Source organism: Carassius carassius, chromosome 16, assembly GCF_963082965.1.
Source record: "Carassius carassius chromosome 16, fCarCar2.1, whole genome shotgun sequence".
Classification (NCBI taxonomy): Eukaryota; Metazoa; Chordata; class Actinopteri; order Cypriniformes; family Cyprinidae; genus Carassius; species Carassius carassius.
The window spans coordinates 3,105,006-3,132,485 of record NC_081770.1 but is presented as its reverse complement, the minus strand read 5'-3'; the positions used below and the strand labels follow the sequence as shown (position 1 = coordinate 3,132,485).

The following is a 27,480-nucleotide window of genomic DNA, read 5'->3' as shown; positions in this document are numbered from 1 at the left end:
AAACGAAACGAGACCGGAGTGATCTGCCGAAGAATCTTGAAGGGCCCAATGAAGAGAGGGGACAACTTCTTGCTTGGGAGCCTTAAACGTAGATCACGGGTGGAGAGCCACACCCACTCGAAAGTGGCGGATGGCACATCGCAGATGGACATGAGCGGTATTCCAAGTGGCCTCGCTGCGTTGCAACCACGTATCCACCACAGGGTGGTCTGAAGGCTCTCCTGACCACGGGAAGAGGGGGGGTTGGAAACCTAAGACGCATTGGAAGGGCGTTAGACCAGTGGCAGGCTTTACCAGGTAATTTTGGGCGTACTCCACCCAGACCAAGAATCGGCTCCAGTCCTGTTGGTTCTCGTAACAGTATGTCCGCAGAAACCGAATCAGGTCCTGGTTCGCCCATTCAGCCTGACCGTTAGACTGCAGGTGGTATCCAGAGGTGAGGCTGATGTTGATATTGAGTTTGGAGCAAAGTCCCCTCCATACACGGGAAGTGAACTGAGGACCACGGTCGGAGACAATGTCCTCGGGGTTGCCAAACAGACGAAATACATGGTTGAGAAGTTCCTCCGCAGTCTGCATGGCAGTGGGTAGACCCTTAAGGGGAAAGAAACGACAGGACTTGGAGAAGCGATCCACGACCGACAGCACTGTGGTAAATCCCTGAGACGGAGGTAAATCCGTTACAAAATCCACAGCGATGTGGGACCACGGGCGTTGAGGAACTGGAAGTGGCTGTAAGAGACCGGCAGGTTTAAGGTGGGAAGATTTGACTGTGTTACAGGTGGAACATTGATGGATGAATTTGATAACATCAGCCCGGAGTGTGGACCACCAGAAGCGGTTGGAGACTAACTGTACAGTAGCAGTGATACCTGGGTGTCCCGCGCTGGGTGTGCAGTGAACCCATTGAAGCACCCGCTCACGGAGCTCGAGAGGCACGAAAAGGCGGTCCACAGGACACTCGGCCGGTACAGGAAGAGCTTGTTGAGCCTCAGTGACCTCCGAGATAATATCCCACTGCACAGGTGCCACGATCAGAGTTGGAGGTAGGATGGGTCCTGGCTTGGTGATTTCGTTGAAATTCTCGAACTGACGAGACAGAGCATCAGCCTTCCCGTTCTTGGACCCAGGTCTGTACGTGATCCTGAAATTGAAATGAGAGAAAAACAGTGACCAGCAAGCCTGGAGAGCATTCAAACGCTTGGCGGACCTGATGTATTCAAGGTTTCGGTGGTCTGTGAAGACGGTGAAAGGTTGACGTGCCCCCTCCTGCCAGTGCCTCCATTCCTCCAGGGCAGCCTTCATGGCTAGAAGCTCCCGGTCACCCACATCATAATTGCGCTCTGCCGAGCTTAACTTGCGGGAGTAAAAGGCACAGGGAAACATTCTTGCAGGGTTACCGTGACGTTGGGACAGGATCGCACCCACTCCAGTGTTTGAGGCGTCAACCTCCACGACGAACTCCCTCTCCGGGTCTGGATGATGGAGGATGGGTGCGGCAGTGAATCTCTCTTTCAGCTGATTAAACGCTGCAGTGCACTCAGAATACCACCGGAAGCGCTTCCCGCCCTGGAGAAGAGATGTGAGAGGAGCCACAATGAGACTGAAGTTACGAATGAACCTACGATAAAAGTTGGCGAACCCCAGAAATCGCTGTAATTCCTTCACAGAAGAAGGTTGGGGCCAGTCCACCACGGCCTTGACCTTGCTGTCATCCATGAGAACCCCCTCAGCGCTAATGTCATATCCCAGGAAGGTGATGCGCGTCCGATGAAACTCGCACTTCTGAGTTTTGGCGTAGAGCTGATTCTTAATCAAACGTTTGAGAACTGCACGCACGTCCCGTACATGAGCTTCGAGAAACTCTGAAAAAATCAAGATATCATCAATATAAACAATAACCCTCTGATTCAGCATGTCCCGGAAGACCTCATTAACGAAAGACTGGAACACAGAAGGACTATTGGACAGCCCGAAGGGCATTACCCGATACTCATAGTGGCCAGTGGTCGTAGAAAAGGCCGTCTTCCACTCGTCACCCCTCCGTATGCGAATGAGGTTGTAAGCGTTCCTCAAATCCAATTTGGTGAAGTACCGGGCTGAGCGAAGCATCTCCAGGGCTGCAGGGACTAAAGGCAGAGGGTATCGATATTTCACAGTCACCTCATTGAGACCAAGGAAATCGATGCAGGGCCGAAGACTCCCATCCTTCTTCTTGACGAAGAAAAACCCCGCGGACGCCGGAGATGTGGAAGTGGTGATAAATCCCTTAGCAAGCTGTTCCTCGATATACGCTCTCATGGCCTCAGTCTCCGGTTGCGAAAGAGGATACACACGGCCGTGCGGGGGAACAGCTCCAGGTAGAAGTTCAATAGAGCAGTCACTGGACCGGTGCGGGGGTAAAAGTGAAGCCTCTCTTTTGCTGAATGCCTGGGCAAGATCATGATATACAGCAGGAACTCCTTGCAGATTCACTCTCTCGGGGGAATTGTGGCTAGATTCAGGACCATGGAGAGCAGGCAAGCAGTGGGCGTGACAGAAAGGGGACCATTGAGTGATTCTCCTGTCGACCCAGGAAATTAGAGGGTTGTGTCTCTCCAGCCATGGCAATCCCAGGATCACAGGATGAAGGGGTGAGTTAATTGAGTACAACTGAATTCTCTCCATGTGACGAGTCCCGAAGTTGAGCGTCAGAGGCTGCGTGATGTATTGTACCTCCCCTGTCCCCAGGGGGCGTCCATCCAGAGCGGCCACAGCCACATGAGACTCACAAGGAATGAGAGAGATATTTTTAGACAAGGCAAACTCCAAATCGACAAAATTACCAGCGGCACCAGAGTCAATTAAAGCTCTTGTTTCACAACTATTCTCATTAAAATGCAATGAAACTTCGAGGGTGAGAGAACATGGAGAATTAATCAAAGGACTCACCGCAGAGGTATCACTGGATCTTGGTCTTACAGGACATGAAGCTCTCTGATGACCGGCTTGGCCACAGTACAGGCATAATTTATTCCGCATCCTTCTCTCACGTTCCTCCGTGGTGAGATGTGTGAAGCCGACCTGCATAGGCTCGTACTCCGTGCCGGAAGAGGGATAAGTGAAAAAGTTGGATGTGAGAGGCATGCGTCGGGAGCGGATGAGATTGTCGAGGCGAATGGCAAGCTCCATAAGTTCTCCGAGGGACATCCCATCATCGCGACAAGCCAATTCCCCTTGCAGATGCGTTTGCAGCCCTCTACGATACAGCAGTTTAAGTGGTGCCTCTGTCCACGCCGTCTGCGCTGCCAGGGTGCGGAAGGAAAGCGTGTAATCCGCCGCGGTGGAATTTCCTTGACTTAATGTGAGGAGCTGTTCCCCTGGTTCCTTGCCGCCAGCGGGATGTTCAAATACCTCTCTGAATTGAGACATAAACACATTAAAGGAGGGAAAGGTATGATGACCCCCAGACCAGAGAGCAGTCGCCCACTCCAACGCCCTCCCGGTGAGTAGTGAGCAGATGAATGAAACGCGGGACACGTCATTGGGATAAAGCTGGGGTTGCTGGCTGACGAATAATTCACACTGCAACAGAAATCCTCTACAGGCAGCTGGTGAGCCATTAAACTTCTCTGGTAGGGATAATTTGGGATTGCATGCAGCTGTACTCACGCTTGATGTGACGTGCACAGGTGCAGCGGGAGCTTGAGCTCTGCAGAGTGAGAGTATGAACAGACCTCACAAGTTCTTCGGTGAGATTCGTTAACTTGGCCAGCTGCTGTTGGTGTGTGATTAACACAGATGCCTGGGAATTAACCTCGGAAGCAAGGCTCAGGAAGTCTGCTGGATCCTGTGGTGGTGAAGTGTTCTGTAATGACGAAGTAGAGGGAGTCGGATCCATCTGCAGGACTTTATTGAAGCATGTATCAAACCAAGGATGCACAGAGCATAAAACACTAAGGAAGCACGAAGCAGCGTGGCAAAACAACACTTCACAGAGAAACACAGAACCAGGCAGTCCAGTTAAAGGGTGGATAATGATTAACAGGTGGATATGATGATGCTGATGGGAAAACCAGACAGGGCTGGGAACTAATGATAGCAGAAGGGAAAGATGGGAATTGCAGTCCTAGAACTCAGGTGACAAGGAGCGCATGAGACCGGAGAGAGGTGAAGGCACGCGCTCCGTGACAAGAACATATGGGAGATGAACATCAAACATGTTAAATGTTAAATCTAAAAAACTAAAGATTCAAATAAAGATTTAAATTAACAAAGTTCAGATTTGAGTATTTAAGGAAGACAAATATAGAAAGATGTTAAAAATCAGTCAGCTAATCAAGAATTCAGTTCAGCTCTCCTGGATCTGATGTCATAAACCAGAACAACAACAGCAGCAGCTGCAGCCACGCCCACCAGAGCAGTGACGACCAATCGGATCACAGCTTAAGCAGAATCACAACATCGAACAGAGTCTGAGAAACAAAAACATCGAACATGAGATCAGCTCAGTCAATAATGTTAAATAATGGTTAGCTGTTTTATTTGTCATAATATTAAAGTAGGTCAAATTAAGTAGTTAAATAGTGTCCTTTCAATTTCAATTTATAATTTGGATTTCAATAATCTCAATTTATTTTTTAAAAATGACTAAATCACTAACACATTCCAGATTTATTTGTAACTTTCTATTTGACCAGACTTGGTTCCTGTTGAGATTTCTTTAAATTTGAATTTGATATGTATTACTGACTAAATTAATACGTGGATATGAATTTGATTAAAAAAAAAAATACTTGTATTTGTGCTGCTAACATTACATGTAAAAAAACTCAGCTAAGCAGAGCACGGTTACATATACACAAACCATAATATTAATACTTAAGAAATAACCGAGGCACAAGATGGTGCCAGCATTTTTATGAATCAACAGAGCACAAGTCCATGCCTAAACCAAAAATGTGGTCTGAAATACAGCAGCGAATATTAGGAAATACTTGAATGAAGTGGTTGACCAATCATAACTAAAAGTAAAGCTGCAATACCAAACAGAACCATCCGAGGATGCCAAGAGACCACTATACCTTAACCATCACATACACATTAACGAGCAAATAAAAGACTATTTTACAATGGGAAAAAAGTTCATTAATATGTGTGTACTGTGATATTAAATTACTGGGTTTGTCTAAATATATATTTTCTAATAATTATAAATACCAGCAACACAAATGACAGTGTAATTGTGACTCACAAGAGACAGTAAGATTGAATCTGTATGTGGTCAGTTTCGTGCTCCTGATGGTTACTTGATAAAGTCCAGAGTCTGTGGTTGTGATGTTTGTGACCCAGTCTGATGATCCAGCTTCAGTCTGTCTCTGAATTTCCCATCAAGAACATCATATATGGTGAATCTTGCAGTGTCTTTATCAATTATAGCTAAAAGAGTCTCTGGATGTCCAAATGTCCACATTAAACGATCATTTGTCTGTAGTTCAGTGTTAGTCTGTAGAGTGACTGAATCTCTCTCCATCACTGACACTGACTTCACTGAATCAGCAAACACACCTGAAGAACAAACACATAGTTTGTCACTTTTATTATTATTATTATTATTATTATTATTATTATCATCATTGAAGTAGATAGATAGTTGCATATTTAAAAAAGTTAAACTTTCTTATATTCAAGATTCATTACATGTAAAGCAATGTATATAATATATATTGGTGCATTGCCAACAAGGATATGGGTACTGACCATAGAAAACATTTTTAGATCCAATGAGAATCATGTCACCACTAGGGATGTAATAATAAGTTAAATTATTCTAGCCTATCTAATGCACTTTGAGAGTTAAAACTTAAGACCTCCAACACATGATAAGAAAACTTAGGTAAGAGAAGTCAGTGAATTGACTTTTACCTAAACTTTAAAGGGGACTCAACCCTTTTTTAGTTGTGAATATACTGTCTCAGTCTAAATTACATTCACACTTGTGTTTTAAGAAACCAGACATATTACAAAATAATAATAATAATAATAATAATAATAATAATAACAACAACAACAACAACAACACAGTAACAGCCACATATTGTAAAACAACTGAACTGTACAATAAACGAAAATTAATATTTCATAGCTAGTGTTTCTGTAGCTCAACTGGTAGAGTATTGCGTTAGCAAACGCTAGGTTGGGGTTTTGAATCCCAAGGGAACACATGATTGTTGAAAATTGTTAGCCTGAATGCAATGTAAGTCGCTTTGGATAAAAGCGTCTGCTAAATGCATAAATTTAATTTATATTATTTTTGCTCTACACTACAGTAGTTAGTACAGTTAAAGTTTCTACACTTGAAAGAGACTTTTTGAATTTGAACTGCACTTTGAAACCACTTTCTATCAGCAATCCATAGTGCCCTTTTAAGGTTTTATTATGACGGAAACGGCAGTAGATCTTTTATTTTTAAGGAAATCTCCAGCTTCAGTGAAAACATGTACAATAACAAAAATGTGTCTCACTAAAAATCTAGTTAAATGCTGTAATCATCTTCCATGAAAAAAGCCTGGATGTTGCGTTCTGCCTGCTAAGTGATGTTCTCAATTTCGGGAGGAGCACGCACAGATAATTAACACAGCCAGTTCATCATCAGTAATTAAACCATCTATCTAGCCAGCACAAGAGAGAACCTCTATAAATAATCAGTGTAGCCTTACTTTCATTATCTCAACTCTTTCAGCATCCCTCCTGTAGTATAGTTGTAGGAGTTCTTGTGAGGGAATTATACAATTCCCCAGACAGGTTTAGCAAACTGGCCAAAGAGTATGAGTCTCTGTTCATTGGACTTGGTCACATTTCTGGATTTTCTCACAGAGTCACTGTGATAGCAATCCGTCAAATTTTTATCCTTCTTGCTTCTTCCTCATGTATAAGCGTGATTTTAACTCGAATAACATTCCGTAGTCCAGAAACTTTCTTTAGGTAAAGTTTAATAACAAAATTAACTGGAAAAATGTCACACGGTCAAAAAACTGTTTCGCTTCAATATTGCATCACAAAAAATAACTAACGGTCCTGGCCGGAAATGACATCATTGTCAATATGAAATATAATGCACATGTTAAATTATTTATTTTTATAATTATTTTACAATTCTTAACACACAATTATTTATTTATTCCACATCTATATAAAAAACAAATAAAATGAATAACATATGGCTCTTACACATCCGGCCCCTAATTGGTTGGGCAGGAAAACAAACAAAATTAGAACCACATCGCCAGTTTCAAAGTTCCTTTTTAATTTTGACCATTTACTGCGTTCTTGTAGAATGGGCAGGTACTCATGAGTCCATCTGCTCCAGAACAAATCAGCAAGGAATTGGATTTGCCTCCAACGTTTTCTCGCATATTGGTCCTCCTTATTAAAGACACCTGGTGGTAAGCTGGGTTGAGTTTTCAACAACAGTAAGTGGTTAGGTGTCAGAGGCTCAAGGTCATTTGGATCTTCTGAGGTACTAGTTATCGGTCTGTTGTTGATAATGCTTTCCACCTCGCACATGATGGTATGAAGACTGTCATCATTAATAGTCTGTTCCTTTAAGAGAGCGTTGAGTATCTTTCTTACAGTACGGATTTGACGCTCCCAAACCCCACCTTGATGAGAAGCAGCTGGACTGTTGAAGATCCATTTAATCCCTTTCTGTAGCATGGTGTTTCCAATTTTGTTATGGTCCAGGTTCCTCAGTGCTTCTCGCAATTCTCTTTCTGCGCCGACAAAATTTGTTCCATTGTCTGAGCGCATGACTGACACCTGTCCTCTTCTACTTATAAAACGCCTCATAGCGTTTATGCATGAATCAGTGTTCAAACTATCGGCTATCTCAATGTGTACTGCTCTGATTGTTAGGCAAGTGAACAACACTCCATACCTTTTTATAGTACTCCGACCCCGTTTTATGTCGAAGGGTCCAAAGTAATCTACGCCCACATTCGTGAAAGGGGGTTTATTAGGTAAGCAAGCGGTCTTCTGGCAAGCTTGCCATTTTTTGCTCACCAACTCTTCCATTGAGTCTGCGACAAACTGCACATTTGTGGATAAGTTTTCGAATTGCTGAATTGGCTTGGGGGATCCAGAATTTTTGTCTGAGAGTAGATAACTTGTAGTTCGACCACAGTGTCCACATCTTTGATGAATATCATTTAGAATGAGAGTTGAAATCTTGGAGCATTTTGAGAGGATTGCGGGATGTCTGGATTCCTCTGGCATGGCTGCTCTGTTAAGCCTACCTCCCACTCTTAGTATCCCATCCTGAAGTACAGGGTCAAGCTTGAACAACTTACTTCGTTTCTTAACAGGAATATTCTTTCTCAGAGCCTCAATTTCATCCTGAAACTGTTGTTTTTGACTGAATTGAATGAGCTGAATTTCTGCTTGGTTCAGGTTTTCCAGGCTCAATGACCTTTTCTCCATTGTTGATCTGTATTTTTGCATTTGCTCCTGTAGAAGAGATGCTTGTTTTTCTGGGTCTTTCTCTGATTGTGCAATGGACTCTTGAAATTGTCTCCTTACTTTACATAATTGTAAAAGTGTTTCTTTTAGTCTTATCATCCATGCCACTGCCTTTTTCAGACGAAACCAGCTTGAGTAGAAATCAGATAGCTTGCTTACAATGTCCTTGCCTTCTTTAATGTTAAGAACATTGACTTTGATTTCACCTTTGATTTCAGGGTCTTGTTGTGTTCCTTGATTAATTTGATCTCGGCTTTGTGGCCATTCTCTGGTTTCCACAAAAAGTTGGGCCCTTTAAACCATCTTTCTTCTTGTACAAAGTTATTTGCTTTAAGACCTCTAGTAGCTTGATCTGCAGGATTATGTGCTGACTTGACAAACCTCCATTGTAATGAAGTAGTAGCATCCCGTATGAGTGAGATCCTGTTTGCTACAAATGTTTTGAAGCGTGCACTATCATTGCGAATGAAGCTGAGCACTGTAGTGCTATCCGTCCAGAAAACCGACTGCTGTAGTGGAATTTGAAGCTCTTGTCTTAGTATTTTGTCTACTTTGACGGCTATGGTTGCTGCTGTCAGCCCAAGTCTAGGGATTGTGATTTGTTTGAGAGGGCTAACTCTTGACTTTCCAATCAACAAGGAACAATGTTTCTGATTTTGTTCATTTGTAAGTACCAGATAAGTTGCTGTGCCATACGCACTCTCACTTGCATCAGAGAAATGTTGCACTCTCACTTGCATCAGAAAAACGCTTCTGTTGTGTTACCAAAATTTTCTGGTTTTACACACCTTTTGATCCGAAAGTCTGAGAGGTGATTTAAATCTACAAGCCATTTGACCCATTGATCAGCTCATTTACCCTCAATCTCTTCGTCCCATCCATATCCTTGTTTGCACATATCCCTCAGAAGAAGCTTGACTGGTAAGATGAGTGGCACCAGAAACCCAAGAGGGTCATAAATTGAGTTAACAACCGAGAGAATACCTCTCCTACTGAATGGCTTCTCTTGTACCTTGATCTTATGTGAAAGCGTCATTTTCAGTACACCACTGGATGCCAAGTGCTCTCTCGATAGGCAGAAAATCCTGATCTAAGTCAAGGTCCTTTATTCCACTGGCCCTTTGTTCTTCTGGAATAGACAATAGTAGTTTCCTACTATTGCTTACCCACTTGGTTAGGCAGAAACCTTCTTCAGCGCACAACTTCCGAACATCACTTGCTAAGTCAATAGCTTCTTGTTCTGTAGACACAGATTTCAGGCAGTCATTAACATAAAAATTGTGTATAACTGTTTCAACAGCCTTCGGAGATGCTACTTCTTTTCTGTCCTCAGCAGTCCTTTTCAGTGCATAAGAGGCGCAGCTAGGTGACGAAGTGGCTCCGAATAGGTGCACCATCATCCTAAATTCTTCTATAGTTGCATTCAAATTGCCCTCTGGCCACCAAAGAAAACGAAGCAGATCTGCATCCTCCTCAGGAACCCTCACCTGATAGAACATCGACTCCACATCTGCCATCATGGCTATTGGTTCTTCCCTAAATCTGATAAGGACACCAATGAGTGTGTTTGTGAGGTTCGGACCTTGTAGCAATTGGCTGTTCAAGGACATGCCTTGAAATGAAGCAGTACAATCAAAAACCACTCTTATTTTCTTTTTCTTTGGGTGGTACACCCCGTGGTGTGGTATGTACCAGACTCTGTTGTCATTGCGAACAAGCTGTTCGGGGGTAACTTTAACTGCATATCCTTTGTCTATTATACTTTTCATGAAGCAACAGTAATCTTCAAGCAAACTTGAGTTCTTTTGAAGCTTTCTTTTCATGTTAGCAGCACGCAGTTCGGCAACACGTCGATTATTTGGCATTTTGATTGCTTCATTTCTCAGGGGTAGTCTTACACAGTAATGCCCATTCTCAAACTTAGTCTTTTCCTGCACTGATTGCATGAACTGTTTGTCCTCCATTGACATTTCCTATTTCTCCTCATAGTGTCGCTCTGGGAAATCTGTCTTGGACTGTTGAATCAACAATTTCTCTCCACCACTGAGAGACGATTAACTGTATGATGTGGCAGTTTGGACTTTTCTGCAGTGTTTCTTTCTTTCTTGATGGGTCCATTCACCACCCAACCCAGTGCAGTTTTCACAGCATAAGGTCCACCCTGTTGACTGTTTATGATGTAACATGGCTCCATTGCTTTTGCATTGTTGGCTCCAATCAGAAGGTCTACATTTGCATCAATATTAGGTATGCTTACTTCGCTTAAGTATGGCCATTTTTTATGTGTTCTTGTTTGGGAATGTTCTCGCTTTGAACAGGGATACTGCTCTGTGTGAAGACTTTAGGTAACTCGTAATATTTTGTGTCTTCCAGTGCACACACTTCCAAGTCTGTGAGAATGAAACTGTTTACTAACTTCTGCTCACCTGTTTTATTTTGACACATAGTGCTCAGTAGAATTTGAGTTGGCTTCCCTTTCAGGTTCAGTTTCCTTTGCAGTTCACCAGTACAAAATGTAGCTGTACTTCCTGCATCCAAGAAAGGATATGTTTCTACATATCTGTCCCTCTTCTTCAACTTGACTTTTACTGGCACTATTGAAAGCACACAGTTATCTCCTCCAGACTCTGTGTTCTCACTTGATTGGTGGTTAAGGGAGACTTGGGCACATGAGATCTTCTGTTCTTGTGTTTCAACATCTTTTGTACCTTTTTGGGTATCTTTAATGTGTAGAATGTCTGGTTGTTTTTGAGAACATTCTTTACATTCCATTCTCTTTTTGCAAGTCTTGCTAAGATGGCCTTGAGTTAAGCATCCAAAACATAAGCCTTTAGACTTCAGGAAATCCACACGTACATTATGTGGCTGCTCTTTTATTTCACTGCATGACTCTAGAGCATGATCCTTGGTGCAAAACATACATGGTTTTTCAAAGGCGTTGAGGCGTTGAGGGGACTGACTTGTTTCCTGGACACAATTTGAGGCCTTCTTTCCTCCATGCAAATGTTGGTTGCAAAGCTGCTCTTTATTACTCCTTTTTTAGTAGGATACTTTTCTTTCTGATTCCCCTTTGCTATTACAACATTGCGATGGTCCAGTATGTCACCAAAGAGAGGGTCCATGGCCACTTTAGCTTGACGATCAATGAAGTCAACTAAATGAGTGAATCTTGCTCTGACTCCTTATCTCTCTTTGATGTCGTAAGCTTCTGATCGCCACCTTTCTTTCATCTTGAATGGTAGTTTTGAAAGTATAACTCTCATATTGGTAGGATTGTCCATTTCCTCCATGAACTCTCCATCTTCCATTGTATTCCAACAACCAATCAGGAACAGAGCATATGCACTCAAAGCTTTACCATCATCAGACTTGATCTGAGGCCACTTTAAAGCTTTATCAATATAAGCACTAGCTATGATTAGCTCGTCTCCATAATTGCTTCCTTGAAACGGTGTACTGTTCAAGGTAATATAACTTGTCTTTTTCATTGTCTATCTGGTGTTCTATGGTATGTTCAAAGGACCTGATGAAAGATTTGAAAGTCAGTGGATCACCAGTAAACACTTAAAGACATAAAGTCTTTACTTGGAAGCTGAATTTGTCTTTGCTGTTTCACAAGTAATTCAGTCAAGTCATTTTGCTTCTGCATTATTTGAATAAGGCTGTCATCTGTTTGACGATTGTTACTGTGGCCTGTGGCTCTTGATGTGTCAAATGGTGGTGCAAGTAACACTGGGCTTGAGATGGCCTTCATTTGAGTTTTTTCCACAGATGAATGACCTGGTGAATCATTACTCAGTTCTGTTTTCAGCTCTGAATACTTCTGGTGGATTCCCCTTCTTGGCTTAGATTGTACACTGCTTCTGCCGTCATCTGAGCGTTCATACTCTTTCAGGACCTTTAATTTAGCATTGCTTTCTGCAAGAGCTGTTTCTATTTCAAGTTCCTCCATTTTTGCTCTAAGTTGCATTTTTTCAATTTCAAGTTGTTGTTTCTTCTTAAGGGATGCTGCCCTTGCTAGCAGAGCTGCACGTTTAGATTCTTCTCGTGCGCAAGCTGATGATACTGAGGAGGAAACTGATCCACTTCCAACATCTGAATCATGTGTTTTAGATTCACTCTTGTTTGCAGATACCTGTGAGGCACTGTCATGAGGACTAGCATCATCCTCCATATCAACATTGTCTTTTTGGCCTTTTTTATCACCAACAGCAGCTATCAAGTTTTCTGTTTTCTTTTCAAAATCTCTCAGGGAGTCTAATTTAGGCTGAAACCAATTTTGTTGCTCTGCAATCTTTTCATCTTCAGGCAAAAGTTCTTGAACTTGCAAATTTATCTCAGTAAATTCGTTTAGCAATTGTGCAAAGTCAAGTTGCATCAACTCTTGTACATTCTGCAGATTTTCTTCATCAATCATCAACTTTTCAATGGCTTTGCTTTTACTGGTAAGAGCAGATAATTTCGCCCTTCTTAGTCCAATGCGTCGGTGAAGCTGCTCTTCTAACGCTCTTTCAGTGGGTTTAGGTGCCCTCTTGTGTTCAGAAAGTGCAACGTCCTCTCCCTCTTCAGCCATCTTAATTCAATCAATGCACAAACTCCTTGCAGACGATTAAAAGTACGCAAAACACCTTTCTGTATCAATCGTATACATTTCAGTTTCTTCAAACATGCATTGCCTTTTTATAGCTGATTTAAAATCCGTTACCTCAATCAAAGAGCCGAACTTTAACAAGTAGCGACGTTCTTCTCTGTGACGCAGTTTTAAATCCACTGTAGAATAAAGCACTGTCCACTATTCATATTCCACGATCGTTAAACATTTCAGTGTTCAATCACCGACGTTGATTTCCTTGATGATGTCTTTACCGTCGATTCAAGTGCGCACCTTCCGCACACTTTCACTTTAGTTTTCCATTTTCACTGCGAGTTTTTTTACTTTCTTTGTGATAGCAATCCATCAAATTTTTATCCTTCTTGCTTCTTCCTCATGTATAAGCGTGATTTGAACTCGAATAACATTCCGTAGTCCAGAAACTTTCTTTAGGTAAAGTTTAATAACAAAATTAACTGGCTTCAATATTGCATCACAAAAAAAAACTAACGGTCCCGGCCATTATAATTATTTTACAATTCTTAACACACAATTATTTATTTATTCCACATCTATATAAAAAACTAATAAAATGAATAACATATGGCTCTTACAGTCACTGTGGATGAGAAAAGTAACACCTGTGGCACAAGGACTGAGACGAGTTCCATATCACATGATTGAAGCTGTTAATCAAGAGTTTGATAAGATAATTGAAGAAGGAATTATTGAGGAGGTCAATGAAGGAGCAGAATGGATCTCCAATCTCTTACTGATACTGAAGAAAGACACTTCCGAAGTGAGACTGTGTTGATTTACAAGAAGTCATTAAAGATGTAATGATAGCATTCTTCAAGCTATGCAAGGTCCTAAATTGGATGCCAGGAAAGGATTTTGGCAGGTTGATTTAGCAGAACAGTCAAGAAATCTGATAACTTTTATCACTCATAGAGGGTGCTACCATTTCCGAAAAGTTTATTTTGTCCTTTCTAATGCACCAGAGGCTTATCAAAAGGCCATGAACTCAATACTTTGTGGATTACCATGCGTAGTTTGGTACATGGATGATGTAGTTGTATATGCTGAGACTAACAGTGAGCTGGAGGAAAGATTAAGAGCAGTGTTTCAATTATTCAAAGAGAGAGGACTTAACAAAGACAAGACTTGGTGTTCCTTTGGACTAAAACAAGAGCTGCTGGGCCAATTGGTCAGATTTGAAGGAATTGAACCTGACCCCAGGAAAGTGGAGGCTCTTTTCTGGGTATATGTGGGTATCTAATGAAGTTATTCCTAACTTTGCAAACATCTCAGAACCACTGAGATGACTAACAAGAAAGGATGTTCCACGGGAATGGAGAACTCAGACTGAACAGTCATTCAACAGCATGAAAGTAGCTGTAACAAATGAACCTTTTCTTGCATATTTTCAACTTAATGCACCAACTTATGTGATGAGCGATGCTAGTCCTGTTGGTCTCGGGGCTATTTTGCTCCAAAGACAAGGAGATGGACTCAAAAAGGCAGTCGCTTATGCAAGTCATTCCCTAACTGCCACAGAGAGATGGTATTCCCAAACAGAGCATGAAGCTCTTGGGTGTGTTTGGGCTGTTGAGCATTTCAGAACATATCTGTGGAGAGGAAAATTCACATTACAGACTGATCATAAGCCTCTAATTCACATGTTTAATCCTGAAAAAGCTACACTGCTTATATGATTATAAAATAGAGCACATAGTCGGCAAGACATATGTTACTGATTCTTTATCTAGGCTTCCCTTGCCAAAGACTGAAACCATTGAATATGTGAAGAAAGTACTGCTGGTGTAGATACATGACTTACAGGCAACTGCAAAAGATGTCATCAAAGAGGCAACAGAAAAATATCAACATCGTATTTCGTATCAGCGCTGTGCAACTGAATTGTCAGTATTTGATGGACTTGTACTTAATGGAGGTAGAATTGTGCTTCCCTCTACAGAGCAGCTACCAGATGCTCCACCCGAGCACAAGAACAAATCAAGGAACACAGAGACCAGGAGGGAGGTGGACCGGCGGAGGACAAGGGGGAGGGACGGAGGGCCAGGTAATATAGGGAAACAGAGACAAGGAGTGCAAAAACAAAAACAAGGAGACCAGGAGGGAGGTGGACTGGCGGAGGACCAGGGGGAGGGACACAGGGCCAGGTAATAGAGGGTAACAGATACAGGAAGTGCAAAAAACAAAAACAAAACAACAACAAAACACAAGACCAGGAGAGAAATGAAAGTCCAGGGGCCCAGGACCGAGCCGACAGGACAGAAACCCACCAGGGCGGCGCAGAAGAACACCACATCCCTGCGGTCGAGACCGACGCCCGCCAGAGCGGCGCAGAAGACCACCACATCCGTGCGGTCGAGACAGAAGCCCACCAGGGCGGCGCAGAAGACCACCACAGCCATGCGGTCGAGACAGAAGCACACCAGGGCGACGCAGAAGACCACCACAGTCGTGCATTCAAGACAGAAGCCCACCAGGGCGGCGCAGAAGACCACCACAGCCGTGCCTTTCGAGACAGAAGCCCACCAGAGCGGAAACAGAAGACCACCACAGTCATGCGGTCTAGACAGAAGCCCACCAGGGCGGCGCAGAAGACCACCACAGCCTTGCCCATGAAGAACACTGGTGACTTGCCTTTGCCCATGAAGATCATTGGTGACTTGCCTTTGCCCATGAAGATCAATGGTGACTTGCATTTGCCCATGAAGGTAGCCAGTGACTTGAGTTTGCCCATGAGGAACACTGGTGACTTGACCTTGCCCATGAAGAACACTGGTGACTTGCCTTTGCCCATGAAGATCATTGGTGACTTGCCTTTGCCCATGAAGATCAATGGTGACTTGCCTTTGTTCGTAAAGATAGTCGGTGACTTGACTTTGCCCGTGAAGAACACTGGTGACTTGATTTTGCCCATGAAGATCATTGGTGACTTGACTTTGCCCTTGAAGATCACCGGTGACTTGACTTGACTCCTGAAGTCTAACTGTGGTAGTGCTTAACTCATGAGTGTCAACGGTGACTTGACTTGACCCGACTCTGGAGTGCCAACAGTGACCTGACCCGACTCTGGAGTGCCAACGGGGACCTGACCCGACTCTGGAGTGCCAACGGGGACCTGACCCGACTCTGGAGTGCCAACGGGAACCTGGCCCGACTCTGGAGGGTCAACGGGAACCTGACTCGCCATGACTCTGGGCCGGCGGCAATCTTGTGCAGTGGTGCTGGGCAGGCGGCCACCTTGTGCTGTGGCGCTGGGCGGGCGGCCATCTTGCGCCGTGGCGCTGGGCTGGCGGTTCCTCCGCCACACTGGCTAGGGAACGGACACGAAGTCCCACACCGCTGTATCTAAACATGATGGAGTCCTGTAACGATCGGGAACACAGGGACACAGGAGACGAGAGATCCAAAAGCAGTGTGAGTTTTAATGGGTAATCCAAATCAGAATCCAACAAGCAGGGGGTCAAAACCGAAAATCAATCCAAAACACAAAAAAACAAACAGGAACAGGAACTCAAAACTAGGAATGCGAGGAAACTGGGTGACGGAAAGTAAGGACTCCATGAAACAAACAGCAAACACACCGGTATAAATAGGCAGGGTAATGACTATGAAGTGAAGACACCTGAGTGCAATTAACAGGAGTGCAATTACTGTGATGAAGGGACAAGGCCTTGTGGGAATTGTAGTGCCTGCAGTGAGGTGCCTATGGGGAAGTGAGACCACTAGTGGAGACCCAGGGAAACAGAGACCAGACACAGTGACAAAAATGAAAGACTATGCAGATAAAAAAAGAGCAAAGGATCATTCCTTCAGAGTGGGAGATATAGTCCATGTTGTGTATATGGAGCAAAGAAAGTTGAACTCAAGGTTCAAAAAAACAAAGGTATGTCCTCCTGAATAAAACATCAGACAGCTCATTTGAACTTGTAAAGAAGATGGATCCTTGATCAAAAGAAATGTCAAACACATGAGACAAGCGTCTTTGTTAGTGGATTCACCTCTTCCTGAGCTTGAGAAGGAGAACATAAGCTCACATATGCAAAGTGAACAAGTGCAAAGGGAGAAAGTAAAGAATGACGAGTCAACTGATAAAGAGAAGTTCCCAGAGACTGTGCCATTAGAGAAACCGTTCATGACTAGAAGTGGTAGTCTTGTGAAGAAACCAGTCAAGGATAGAAAGATCAAGGATATGGTTACTTAAAGTAATAGTGGTGGTTGTGTCTAAATAGTTGTCTAAATAGAACCCTTCTTTGTTAAGTATATTGTTTAGTATCTTCTGTTAGTTTATATAGTAAATAAGTTAAGCAGACTTAAATATTAACCAGGGAAGGGATCTAGTATAGTTGTAAGAGTTCTATAAATGAGTTCACTGTATTCATTCAGTTTGGATGGAGCCGTTCTGATGCATGGAAACAAGATCACATGTGAATTGCCTGAACGAAGTGCCGCTTCGCTTTGAAATGAGCACCGCAAACATATCGCGATATTGATAATATCGTTACATCCCTTGTCACAACTGAAAGTAAAGCTGCTGCTGTTTGAACCTCTGTGTTTTTGTAAGGACTGGGGGAAAATATTGTGTTATAATTTATGCAATAAATGTTGTTTAGCGTGTTAAAATGATTAAAGACAAACTGTGTAATATTTGGTCCTTTATCAGTTACAAGTAAACATAAGTGTATCTTGCATTAAAAAAAATAACAATAAAAAACCTTGGGATCTCTTTCACTAAGCATCTGCACACACAAATTTGTGCATGAAATCTGTGTATGAATGTTTTTTAATCTTTTTTTGTCACAAAGCCGTTTTATGGAGATGGTTTGGATGTTTATTTTTATGCAAATGACTAGCCTTGAGCACACAGGCACTAGTTTAGTATATTCTTGATTCACTAACATTAGAAGAAGGTCAGAGTCTGTCCAAATAACCACACTTGCATTATTGAGGATGCATGCACAAGACCCTCCTAGGTCTGAAATGTGGCAAAGCTCAGTTCCCTTAACATACACTAAATTCACACTAACCCACACAAGGCTAAGTATATCCCATAATTTCTCATGTCTCACATGCACCAAAAAATTCTGCAGTGTAATACATAAAATCTATAATAAAATGTTGAACATTTTAACGTTACAGAAATGAGCGTGTGTGTGTGTGTGTGTGTTTATGTATATATATATATATATATGGTTGGTGATGCAATATCGAAAGAATTTTGTCCCTGCACTGAGCACTTTTTTACATTTTTAGGGTGACTGAATAAATGTCTTTAAAGAATTTGGTTCATGAAAATATTTTAAATATTTATGAAAACTGGCAGCACAAATGACAGTGTAATTGTGACTCACTAGAGACAGTAAGATTGAATCTGTATGTGATCTCTCTGTTCCTGATGATTACTTGATAAAGTCCAGAGTGTGTGGTTCTGGTTTTTGTGATGGTCAGAGATCCAGTCTGATGATCCACCTTCAGTCTGTCTCTGAATTTCCCATCAAGAACATCAAATGTGGAGAAGAATCCAACATTTTTATCAATGTGAACTATAACAGTCTCTGGGCGTCCAAATGTCCACATTATTACATCAACTGTCTGTAGTTCAGTGACACCAGATTCTAGAGTAACTGAATCTCCCTCCATCACTGACACTGACTTCACTGCATCTGAATCGGGAAACACACCTGAAGAACAAACACAAACAGGATTTGTCACGGTTGAAGACTTTAACAGCTTTATGATAGTCTACTGAAGTAAACAATTTACATCTGAGACAAACGATATCAAAAAAGAAAACTGATTAATAACGGCATCTTTGTTGTGATTTTGAATAAAATGTCTTGGTTTACGCATGCAACCATGGTTCCCCAAATGTCTTCTACTCTAGTGGACATTTTGGGGAATGCAACCAGCATTACTGTGGTCTGAAGCACATGTGAAAAAAACTCCAATCCTATTGGTCCAGTTATCGGTTGTAGACTGTGACATCATGAGCGAATACACGTAAGAATAAAAGGGCAACTGTTGAATCCGTCACCAACTTAGTGGTCTGAAGGATACATCAGCCTCTGGCAAATGTCCTCAGCATCTAGTTTCTTCTCGGGGAACCATGGCTACATGCCTAACCCGAGATATTCTCCTTCTTGGTGTCCTCAAGCAGACACTTAACTATGCCATGCCAAGGCACATGTCTATCCACCTGGTGAGAGATCTAGGAGGTGACAGGCATACACCTAACCTTTCTTCAGAAAGGGGCCAAACCACTGATCGCTCACATAGTTTGGGAGAAATGGGGAACCCAGTTTCAGATGAAAGAGGGATATCCACATCAAGTTAAAAACACAGCTACCCCTCTAAGATAGCTATGTTATGTGAGCAATACCAGCCTGGATACACACGACCACTGAAGGGGCTAAACTAGAAAGCCTCTAGATAGGAGTTCAGGGAGATCGCTACTAAAGGACCAAGAAAGGGAAGTAGCTGCTGAGCTAGAATATTAGGATAGCTAGGTTATAGGAAAGGGGACCTACTGTAATTGCCAAGGCAACTAGTAGTGGGCTGTCTGGTCAAAGACCAAAGAGTGGAGACTTAAAATCCTAAACAGGGGAGCAATCATTGAGCTCAGAAAGTTTATAAGAAGGAGCTCACTGTAACTGAGGTAAAACACAGCCAACCTCAGATAGCTGTATTTAAAGCATGCCCACCCTGCCATAATCATGGCTGGAATATAACCATCCTCAGATGGCTGTACTAAGCAGCTGCCTAATTAGTTTTATGCTATTGACCAGAAGTTCACATGAAGGAGAGCTGGACCATCAGTAAATGATTCACTAAACAGCTGAATATATCTCTGATTGCTATCTCAAAAGATCGGGTTGAAATGATTTTCGATATTTTTTTTACCGCCCGATAAGAGATAAGATATGATATGATATATATATATATATATATATATATATATATATATATATAAACATATAATAAGTGCAAATTATCTACAATAAACAAAGAAATTAAACCAATTAAATAATTATTTGAGGTCATTATTTGAGGTACACTCTTCCCCACTAAAAATAAATGAATAAATAAATTATGATTTTTTTTTTTCTATTTCTGGTTATATATTTAAAATGTATGTTCTATTGACAGTATAATATGCTTTCTCACAACTTAACAATACAATCAACATTCTACTTCCATATAATTGTGGCATAACTAAAATCATCTAAACTTTTAGACTTGATGTGTGTTGAGAGGTGTCTTGTCTTTAGGCTTGCTGGTGGGCCGCCCAAAACATCCTGTAATGACAAATAGATACAACCACATACACCTCCACATTGTATTGACACATTTTCCAATGTCACTTTAGTACTGCATTAATCTCTGAACATTTCATCCAGCCTTTCAAATATCTCTTAAGCTGGCAAAAACTAAAGTTCTGCTGTATATCATTATTACGACTGTAGACTTACAATACCCTAACTGTTTATAACCCCCTAAACAAAAATATCTCTGAACTTAACTATGTCAACTCTTACTTAGTATAAAGGATACAGATGCAGGTGATTGATGCTCAGCTGAGATTGTACACAGCAAGTTACCACATCATTATTTCCTACACAAACACTCCAGTTCACTGGTTGAAAGTGTGAGCTCACCCAGGGTGCCATACGTGTAGAGATTTCTAGGTTGCCTGTTTCTGGCAGAATTTCTCCTCTCCTCTTCTCCTGTGGTTGTGCTTTGTGTTTTGACCTGCTCTTCTGACCTCTTTTCCTTTCCAAAGGCTTCTCTGTCTCCTCTAGGGTCCTCAGCATCCCCAACAGTGCCCTCTTGAACCTCTCTGCTGGGTTAGCTAGGGGATGGTAGGGAGTTGTACGTGAGTGCCTAATCCCACAGTAACTCTGTCACTTTCGGAACAGGCTGTTCTCGAACTCCCTCCCCTGGTCATGGTGGATCTTTGTGGGTAAACCAAAGCACATGATGAAAGCTTCAAATATCTTCCGGGCTGCTATATTTCAAGACTTGTTTCTGGTGGCGTATAGCTGGGCAAACTTTGAAAAATAGTCTATAACCACAATTATTACTCTGCTCCCCCTCTACTATTCTCCAGGTGCAGGTAATCGATTTATATCATCTCAAATGGAGCAGTTGTCTCAATGGTCTGGATTGGGCTTCTGGTGATCCACTTTGGTATCTTCTGTCTAAGGCATCGACACACTCTTGTTATTTTCCCGCTATTCTCTCTCAATAGCTGTCTCACACTTTCCTGTTGTTCCCCAGGTAAGTTACTGAGGTCCACTGGAGTGTCCCATCCTTCACTTTCCTGAACCCTGGGCAGAGTTTCTGGAGGTAAGTCATTATTAAATTGTGATGACTGAGGTTGGTGTTCATTTGGAGGCAGTGGTTTCACTTCCAGTTGATGGATGGCATCCACTGCATGCAGCCACCCAAGAACTGTCCCTGCAGTAAGGGTCACCTCTTCATCTGTGGTATTTTCCACTACAACAGTGATGTTGTCATCATCTTTCAGAGGCATCTGAGTGAGCTGTTTTATTATCTTTATCCCTGCAGACCAGGGTACATCTGGCTCCAGCATCATGTGTGCTCCCAGAGGAATTGTCTTATTCAGTTTGCCACAACTGATGTTCACTCTCACGCACCTTGAAAGAATGATGTGTTTTCGCCCAGTCTTGCAATATGACAGTTGTTACTGTCTTTGCATTTCTTCAGGAAAGTTAGGACGGCTTTAGCTTTTCTAGGGCTAACTTCTGGGGATGAGCTGAAACTCAAAGGAATCTGCTGGGCTGCATTAGCTTGGACCAATTCCTCAATCACATTAAAGTTGATTATTGGTTTCTCTAATTCACTGGATGTAATGAGAATTGGTGCCAACAGGTGTCTGTCTCTTCCTTCAGTCTTAGTTTTTCCAGACATCCAAAACTCCACTTCCATCCAACCCTCATTTTGAGTTCTTCCTCCTCAAGCAGTTCTCTCACTGGACTCACCTCTGCATCAGAAATATGTCTCTTCTTCCACTCTGAACCCACAAGTGAAACTTGTGACCCTGTGTCCCAGAGCACTGATGTATTACTGATGATTAACATCTCCTAGAGAACATTGCACCATGCATCTGCGTCCCACCAAACTGTCTGTTTTCTCTTGTTTGGTTGACCATGATCCAAAGGTAAGTGATTTCTTGGTAATTGTTCCATGATGTCTGAGGTAAACTCAATCATGTTTGATGTGGCATGGGTCACAGTTAGTTTCCGACAGCCTGCTGCCCAGTGTAGCACTGTTCACATCTCCCATCTGGGTTGGACTGCTCACACTGGGTGCAATGTCTGGTGTTTGCTCGTGCAGGTGGAAATTGATTACGAGTGAATCTCTGGTTACTTTCTGACTGTCTGAGGTTGTGATATTTGAGCAAGGCAATAGGAAAAAACACTAGTGGAGCCTAGACGCAAAAGTCAGAATATGTCCTCGAGTGTTAGAATCCAAACATGGAGACACTTCCCCTCAGGTGCTGGTCAACTCAATATAGCACTATCTGTGGGATCCAACTAACCATAAAAAGAGCTTCTGAAACAAACTGAGTACCAGAGCTTGCAGCGTAAGCTTTCAAAAGGTCTATACCCTTCTCTGCAAACTCGATCTGAGCATCCCATGATCTGGGTCTTCGCCGTGCTTCGGTAGCAGAGGGACCCAAACCGCGAGACGCCGATTCTTGTCCCTTATTCCTCAAGATTATCAAGGCACATGATGCATAGAACGTGTGTCCTCAAATGTCTGAAACCTCAGGCACGGAGGCACACACTTTCTAAAATGCTCACCTGCCTTGGTCTTCAACAATCGCTGTCAAACAAATGGATCCTGAAGGCATCAAAAGTTTTGATGTGCTTAGCGTCACCCTTTTATAATTCTTGGTTCCTTTTCATGACTTCACAGGCTATGTACACCAAGAGGAATGCCATTGTTTCACATGTGCTTCAGACAACAATCATGCTAGCAACATTCTCCAAAGTGTCCACTAGAGGATACAGCACAATTTCCCTATAAGTAGAACTCTTTCGCTGATGCAGGAACTGAAGTTGTTTTGAGCTCCACACAACACTTCAGATGAGACACAACTGAAACTAAAGCTTCTAGTGTTTGAATGTTTTTATAAAAGGGGTTTAGGAAAACAACCAAACATATTTGAAAAAAAATAAGTAAAAAACATTTCAAACTTACCAACCAGATGCCACAAACACAAACAGAACCAAAATCTCTGTAACATATTCAAGGGATTTAGTCCACAAATATGAAAAGACAAGCTATTCTAAACTGGTTCAGTAATGAAATGATAGATGCGCTGATGTGAGGCTGATCTGTAGTAAAGTCATGAAAGTAAGCTACTGTCTAAATAACCACCTATTTATTAGTTAGTGTTGTGTGTGACCACACCTCTCTTTTGAGTTAGAGTAAGCCACAGCTTCCTGTAGTTCAATAGTGTCATTTTCAATGGAAATAAACTGACCATAAGATGTTAGCATGCTTGATCATGACACACTTAGAGTGTCTTCAGCTCATTTGTCGATCATTTCTCAAATATTTCTCCTTTCAGGCCGATTTCAGAGTTTCTCTAATGGCTTTATGAATCATGAACAGATGACCTTTTATAACTGTGTGTAGAGTGTTCTCCCATATTTTTATATTTTCATATGATGTTTTGTATTGTAAGGGACTCAGAATGTTTAGTTCATATAAACAGGAAAGAAGACTAAACCTACAAACTACTGTCAGATACAGTGACTGCATTCATCTAATAATAAACATGCTGATGTTGAAGCTGTTTCTCAAGACAACAGATCAAACCACATTAGATATAAATAGCAGAACACTACATGTTTACCTTTGATCACACTACATTTAGTAAATGATGTGTATTGCATATATCAGTGTTGCTACTCTAACCTGACTTTGAGATTTTTGGTGAATCTGAGCAAAATAACTCTTTGAAGCAAGCGTTAGTTTACCTTGGTCTTTTCTTATGAAGAAGTGTAGAAGCCTAGATCGATGTTTTGTGATATTTATGTTATAATCAGCTTACTCTTTAATTCTTGTGTGGTTAAACTGTTCCTTGCGTATATAATGTTATGTAACGCTGAGTGCCTCCTTCTCAAAGAACCAGAGGAGAAACATTCACAGACCTGATGCGCTCGCATCTTCTACATTTTCTTAATACTTTCAGTTAAAAAGTACACATTGTGTTTATGTGGTGTTACATTACAAATAAAAGTGATGGTGAATCTGATTATCTCTCTCTTCTGACTGCTGTAACACTTTCTCGATATATTTTTTCTCGTTTTGAAAGTCGTAGAAACACTGTTTGCTCAAATGGGAACGGAAAAATCATAGCTGCAGTCTCAATCCTGTTCACTCAACTGTAACGACTTCCACTTTATTATATTATTGTAGCCTACATTATCAGATTAATAATAAACAATACTATAGCTTGCAGATATAAAATGTTGCAGATATAAAATAAAATGTTTTTAGCGGTATAAGAATTTAGCTTAATAAATTAAAAAATTTACAAATAAAGCAGGCTTACATGAGCTTTACAGTATATTTGGCACTCAGCTGAGCTCATTATAATAAACTTCGTTTGTATTCCTCCAGGAGGCGCTCAACATAATAATTGTAATTAAACACAACATTGAGAAGACTTTATTGATAAACGCAATCAAATGTGGCAAATGTACAGCCGTCAAGAGAGATCTTATCTGCAGAAAAAGACTTTCAAACTGGATCAAAAGATTAAAATATCAATAGAAAAATAAAAAAACATTTTATATCACATAATCTAGCGTGAGCAATTCAGTATTTTTCATGACAAAAACTTGCATTTTGAGCATTATTGTGAGAATATATTACAGTTTGTTCTCAAATCATCTTCTATGGCGGAAATGAGCCACCTATAAATGAGCATAAACACCAGCATATGAATATTTAAAGCCATTTAAATAAATAAATAAGTATTACAAAATTAAATTTAAAAAAAGTAAAACCACAATACCTGATAAGTAAATCTGTGCTCGAGTCTGTTCAGCTCTTCTGGATCTGATGTCATAAACCAGTATAACAACAGTAGCCACGCCCACCAGAGCAGAGAGGACCAATCGGATCACAGCTTCAGTAGAACCACAGCAGTGGACAGAGCCTGAGGAATAAAACACATCAAACTGAGATCAGCTCAGTCAATAAACACCAATATCAGCTCTAATATCAGCTGCTGAACCTGAACATGTTTGACAGAGCTTGCTGATGTCCAGATGTTGAGTCTGGTTGCTGCTGGGATTGTTGATCACACAGCTGTAGCTGTTTTTCTCCTGATATTCCACCTCCAGAGGTAGAGAGAGACTGATGCTGAGATCAGACACACTGATGCTGGACAATAAACTGTTTCCTTTGTACCAGGAGAGAGTCACATGACCCACATTCACCACTGAACACAACAATGAACAAGATGATGATGATGATGATGAAGAACAGTTTGTAGAGTTACTGCTGATGATAGGAACCGGCAGACGCACTGAAAACATGAGAAATAGAGTATTACCAAATCTAATCAACAGTCTTATTTTCAGTTCAATGTGTTCAACAGTCTGTAATCTCAAACTATAAAATGATTTTATTTGAAGGACAAGACACATGACCTCTACTCACCATAGACAGAAACTCTGAATGCTTTTGATGACCAATTTCCTCCACTTATCTGGTAATTGAATGTATAAATACCAGCAAGTTTAGTTGTAATGTTTATGATAGTCAGAGATCCAGTTTGATTGTCCAGTTTCATTTCGTCGAAAAATAATTTAAACCCATAAGGATAGAGGTTAATTCCACTTAAATCTCTTTCAAATATAGGTTTTGCAGCAATGTCAATGTGATAATCCCAAGACAGTCTGTCATTTTCACTTATTTCAGTAAGACCAGTGTTTAGAGTAACTGAATCTCCCTCTGTTACTGATATTTCTTCTGCATCACACACATACTCTGAAACAGGGTTTGTCACAGATTGAGACTTTTAAATAACTTTGTTTACAAAAGTAATAGCTTGAGATAAATTTCACTCTAAAATGTAAGCAGGTGAAATAAATGAAACTCACCAATGACAGTGAGACTGAATATTGTCATCACTGCTGGCCAGGTTGTTACTTTATAATCTCCAGTGTGGTTCTCTGTGATGTTTGTGATGGTCAGTGATCCAGTTTGACTGTCCAGCTTCAGTCTATCTCTGAATCTCCCATCAAGAACATTATCATATACAGTCATGCTGCCGGTCTTCACATTGATATCAACAATCATATTATTCTCAAACCACCACTTAATCCTGCCAAACCACTTTATTTCAGTAAAGCCAGTGTTAAGAGTAACAGACTCTCCGACTATCCCCAGCAATTTCACCTGGCTGACAGAACTACAAAACACTCCTGAAGAACAGAGTTTATCACTTGATGTCAGTTTGATGAAGCTTCATTAAAATACTTTTAATCATTTAAATGTGAAGTAAAACTCACCAACCAGACGCCACAAACACAACCAGAACAATACTGATTTGAGAAGCATTTTCTTCATCGGTTCACGATAGTGAGGTTTAAAATGTCTGAAAACACTCTGAAACACGACTGAAGAACTGATTTTTATCTGGATGGATCCTCCCTCAACAGGATTCGACCTGCATCACAGTGTGATTTATCAGAGGAAATCCTGAAAATGAAAAGATTTTGCTGACCTTACACTTGATAACAAATGTGTTCCCTGTATGAAAACTAAATAAATAGCAAATATCAAAACTGGATGACTTCTGGATGAGTGTCGGATTAGATATCCATGATATATTAATCATAATTTATTCAAATGTCTTAGATTTAATCAATAAATCCATTTAGAATAACAAGACAGGAAGGTACTGTCACTGTCACCAACCAAATGAACTCATTATCAACAAAATCCATCTTTGCATTGCAGACGAAACATAGAAGCTGCATCTTAAAGGAACAGATCACCTAAAAATTACATTAAGTGGGAAAATGTAGCATCACCATTGGATGCTCTGCAGTGAATGGGTGCCTCAGAATGAGAGACCAAACATCTGATAAAACATTGCAATAATCCATAAGTAATCCACACCACTCCAATCCATCAGTTAACATCTTGAGAAGACAAAACCTGCATCTTTGAGAGAAACAAATCCATTGTTAAGATGTTTTTAACTAAACATCTGGAAATCTACACAGATCAAACACTGTTTACAAGCCAAAACAGTTCAAAACAATTATGCTAAACAGTGATGTCACATGGACCATTTTGTCGATGTC

The 27,480-nt window shown here is 41.3% G+C and overlaps 1 protein-coding gene across 1 annotated transcript; it reads right to left on the bottom strand.

The window, feature by feature from the left end:
* Positions 1-24,871: 24,871 nt before the first annotated feature.
* On the bottom strand, positions 24,872-26,873 carry LOC132159401 (uncharacterized). The gene is made up of 6 exons (XM_059568905.1): positions 26,680-26,873; positions 26,269-26,592; positions 25,826-26,155; positions 25,398-25,691; positions 25,176-25,319; positions 24,872-25,074 (listed from the first exon to the last, which is right to left on the bottom strand). The coding sequence occupies exons 1-6, from the start codon at positions 26,735-26,737 to the stop codon at positions 25,055-25,057; spliced, it is 1,170 nt and encodes a 389-aa protein (XP_059424888.1). The 5' UTR covers positions 26,738-26,873; the 3' UTR covers positions 24,872-25,054.
* Positions 26,874-27,480: the final 607 nt, after the last annotated feature.

Excerpts from the sequence above, each read along its gene's own strand:
- LOC132159401 (XM_059568905.1), bottom strand. The coding sequence starts at position 26,737 with ATGAAGAAAATGCTTCTCAAATCAGTATTGTTCTGGTTGTGTTTGTGG. Across the intron at positions 26,156-26,268 it reads ATTCAGTCTCACTGTCATTG|AGTATGTGTGTGATGCAGAA; the intron begins GTGAGTTTCATT and ends ACCCTGTTTCAG. Across the intron at positions 25,075-25,175 it reads AGCACAGATTTACTTATCAG|GTGGCTCATTTCCGCCATAG; the intron begins GTATTGTGGTTT and ends GCTCATTTATAG.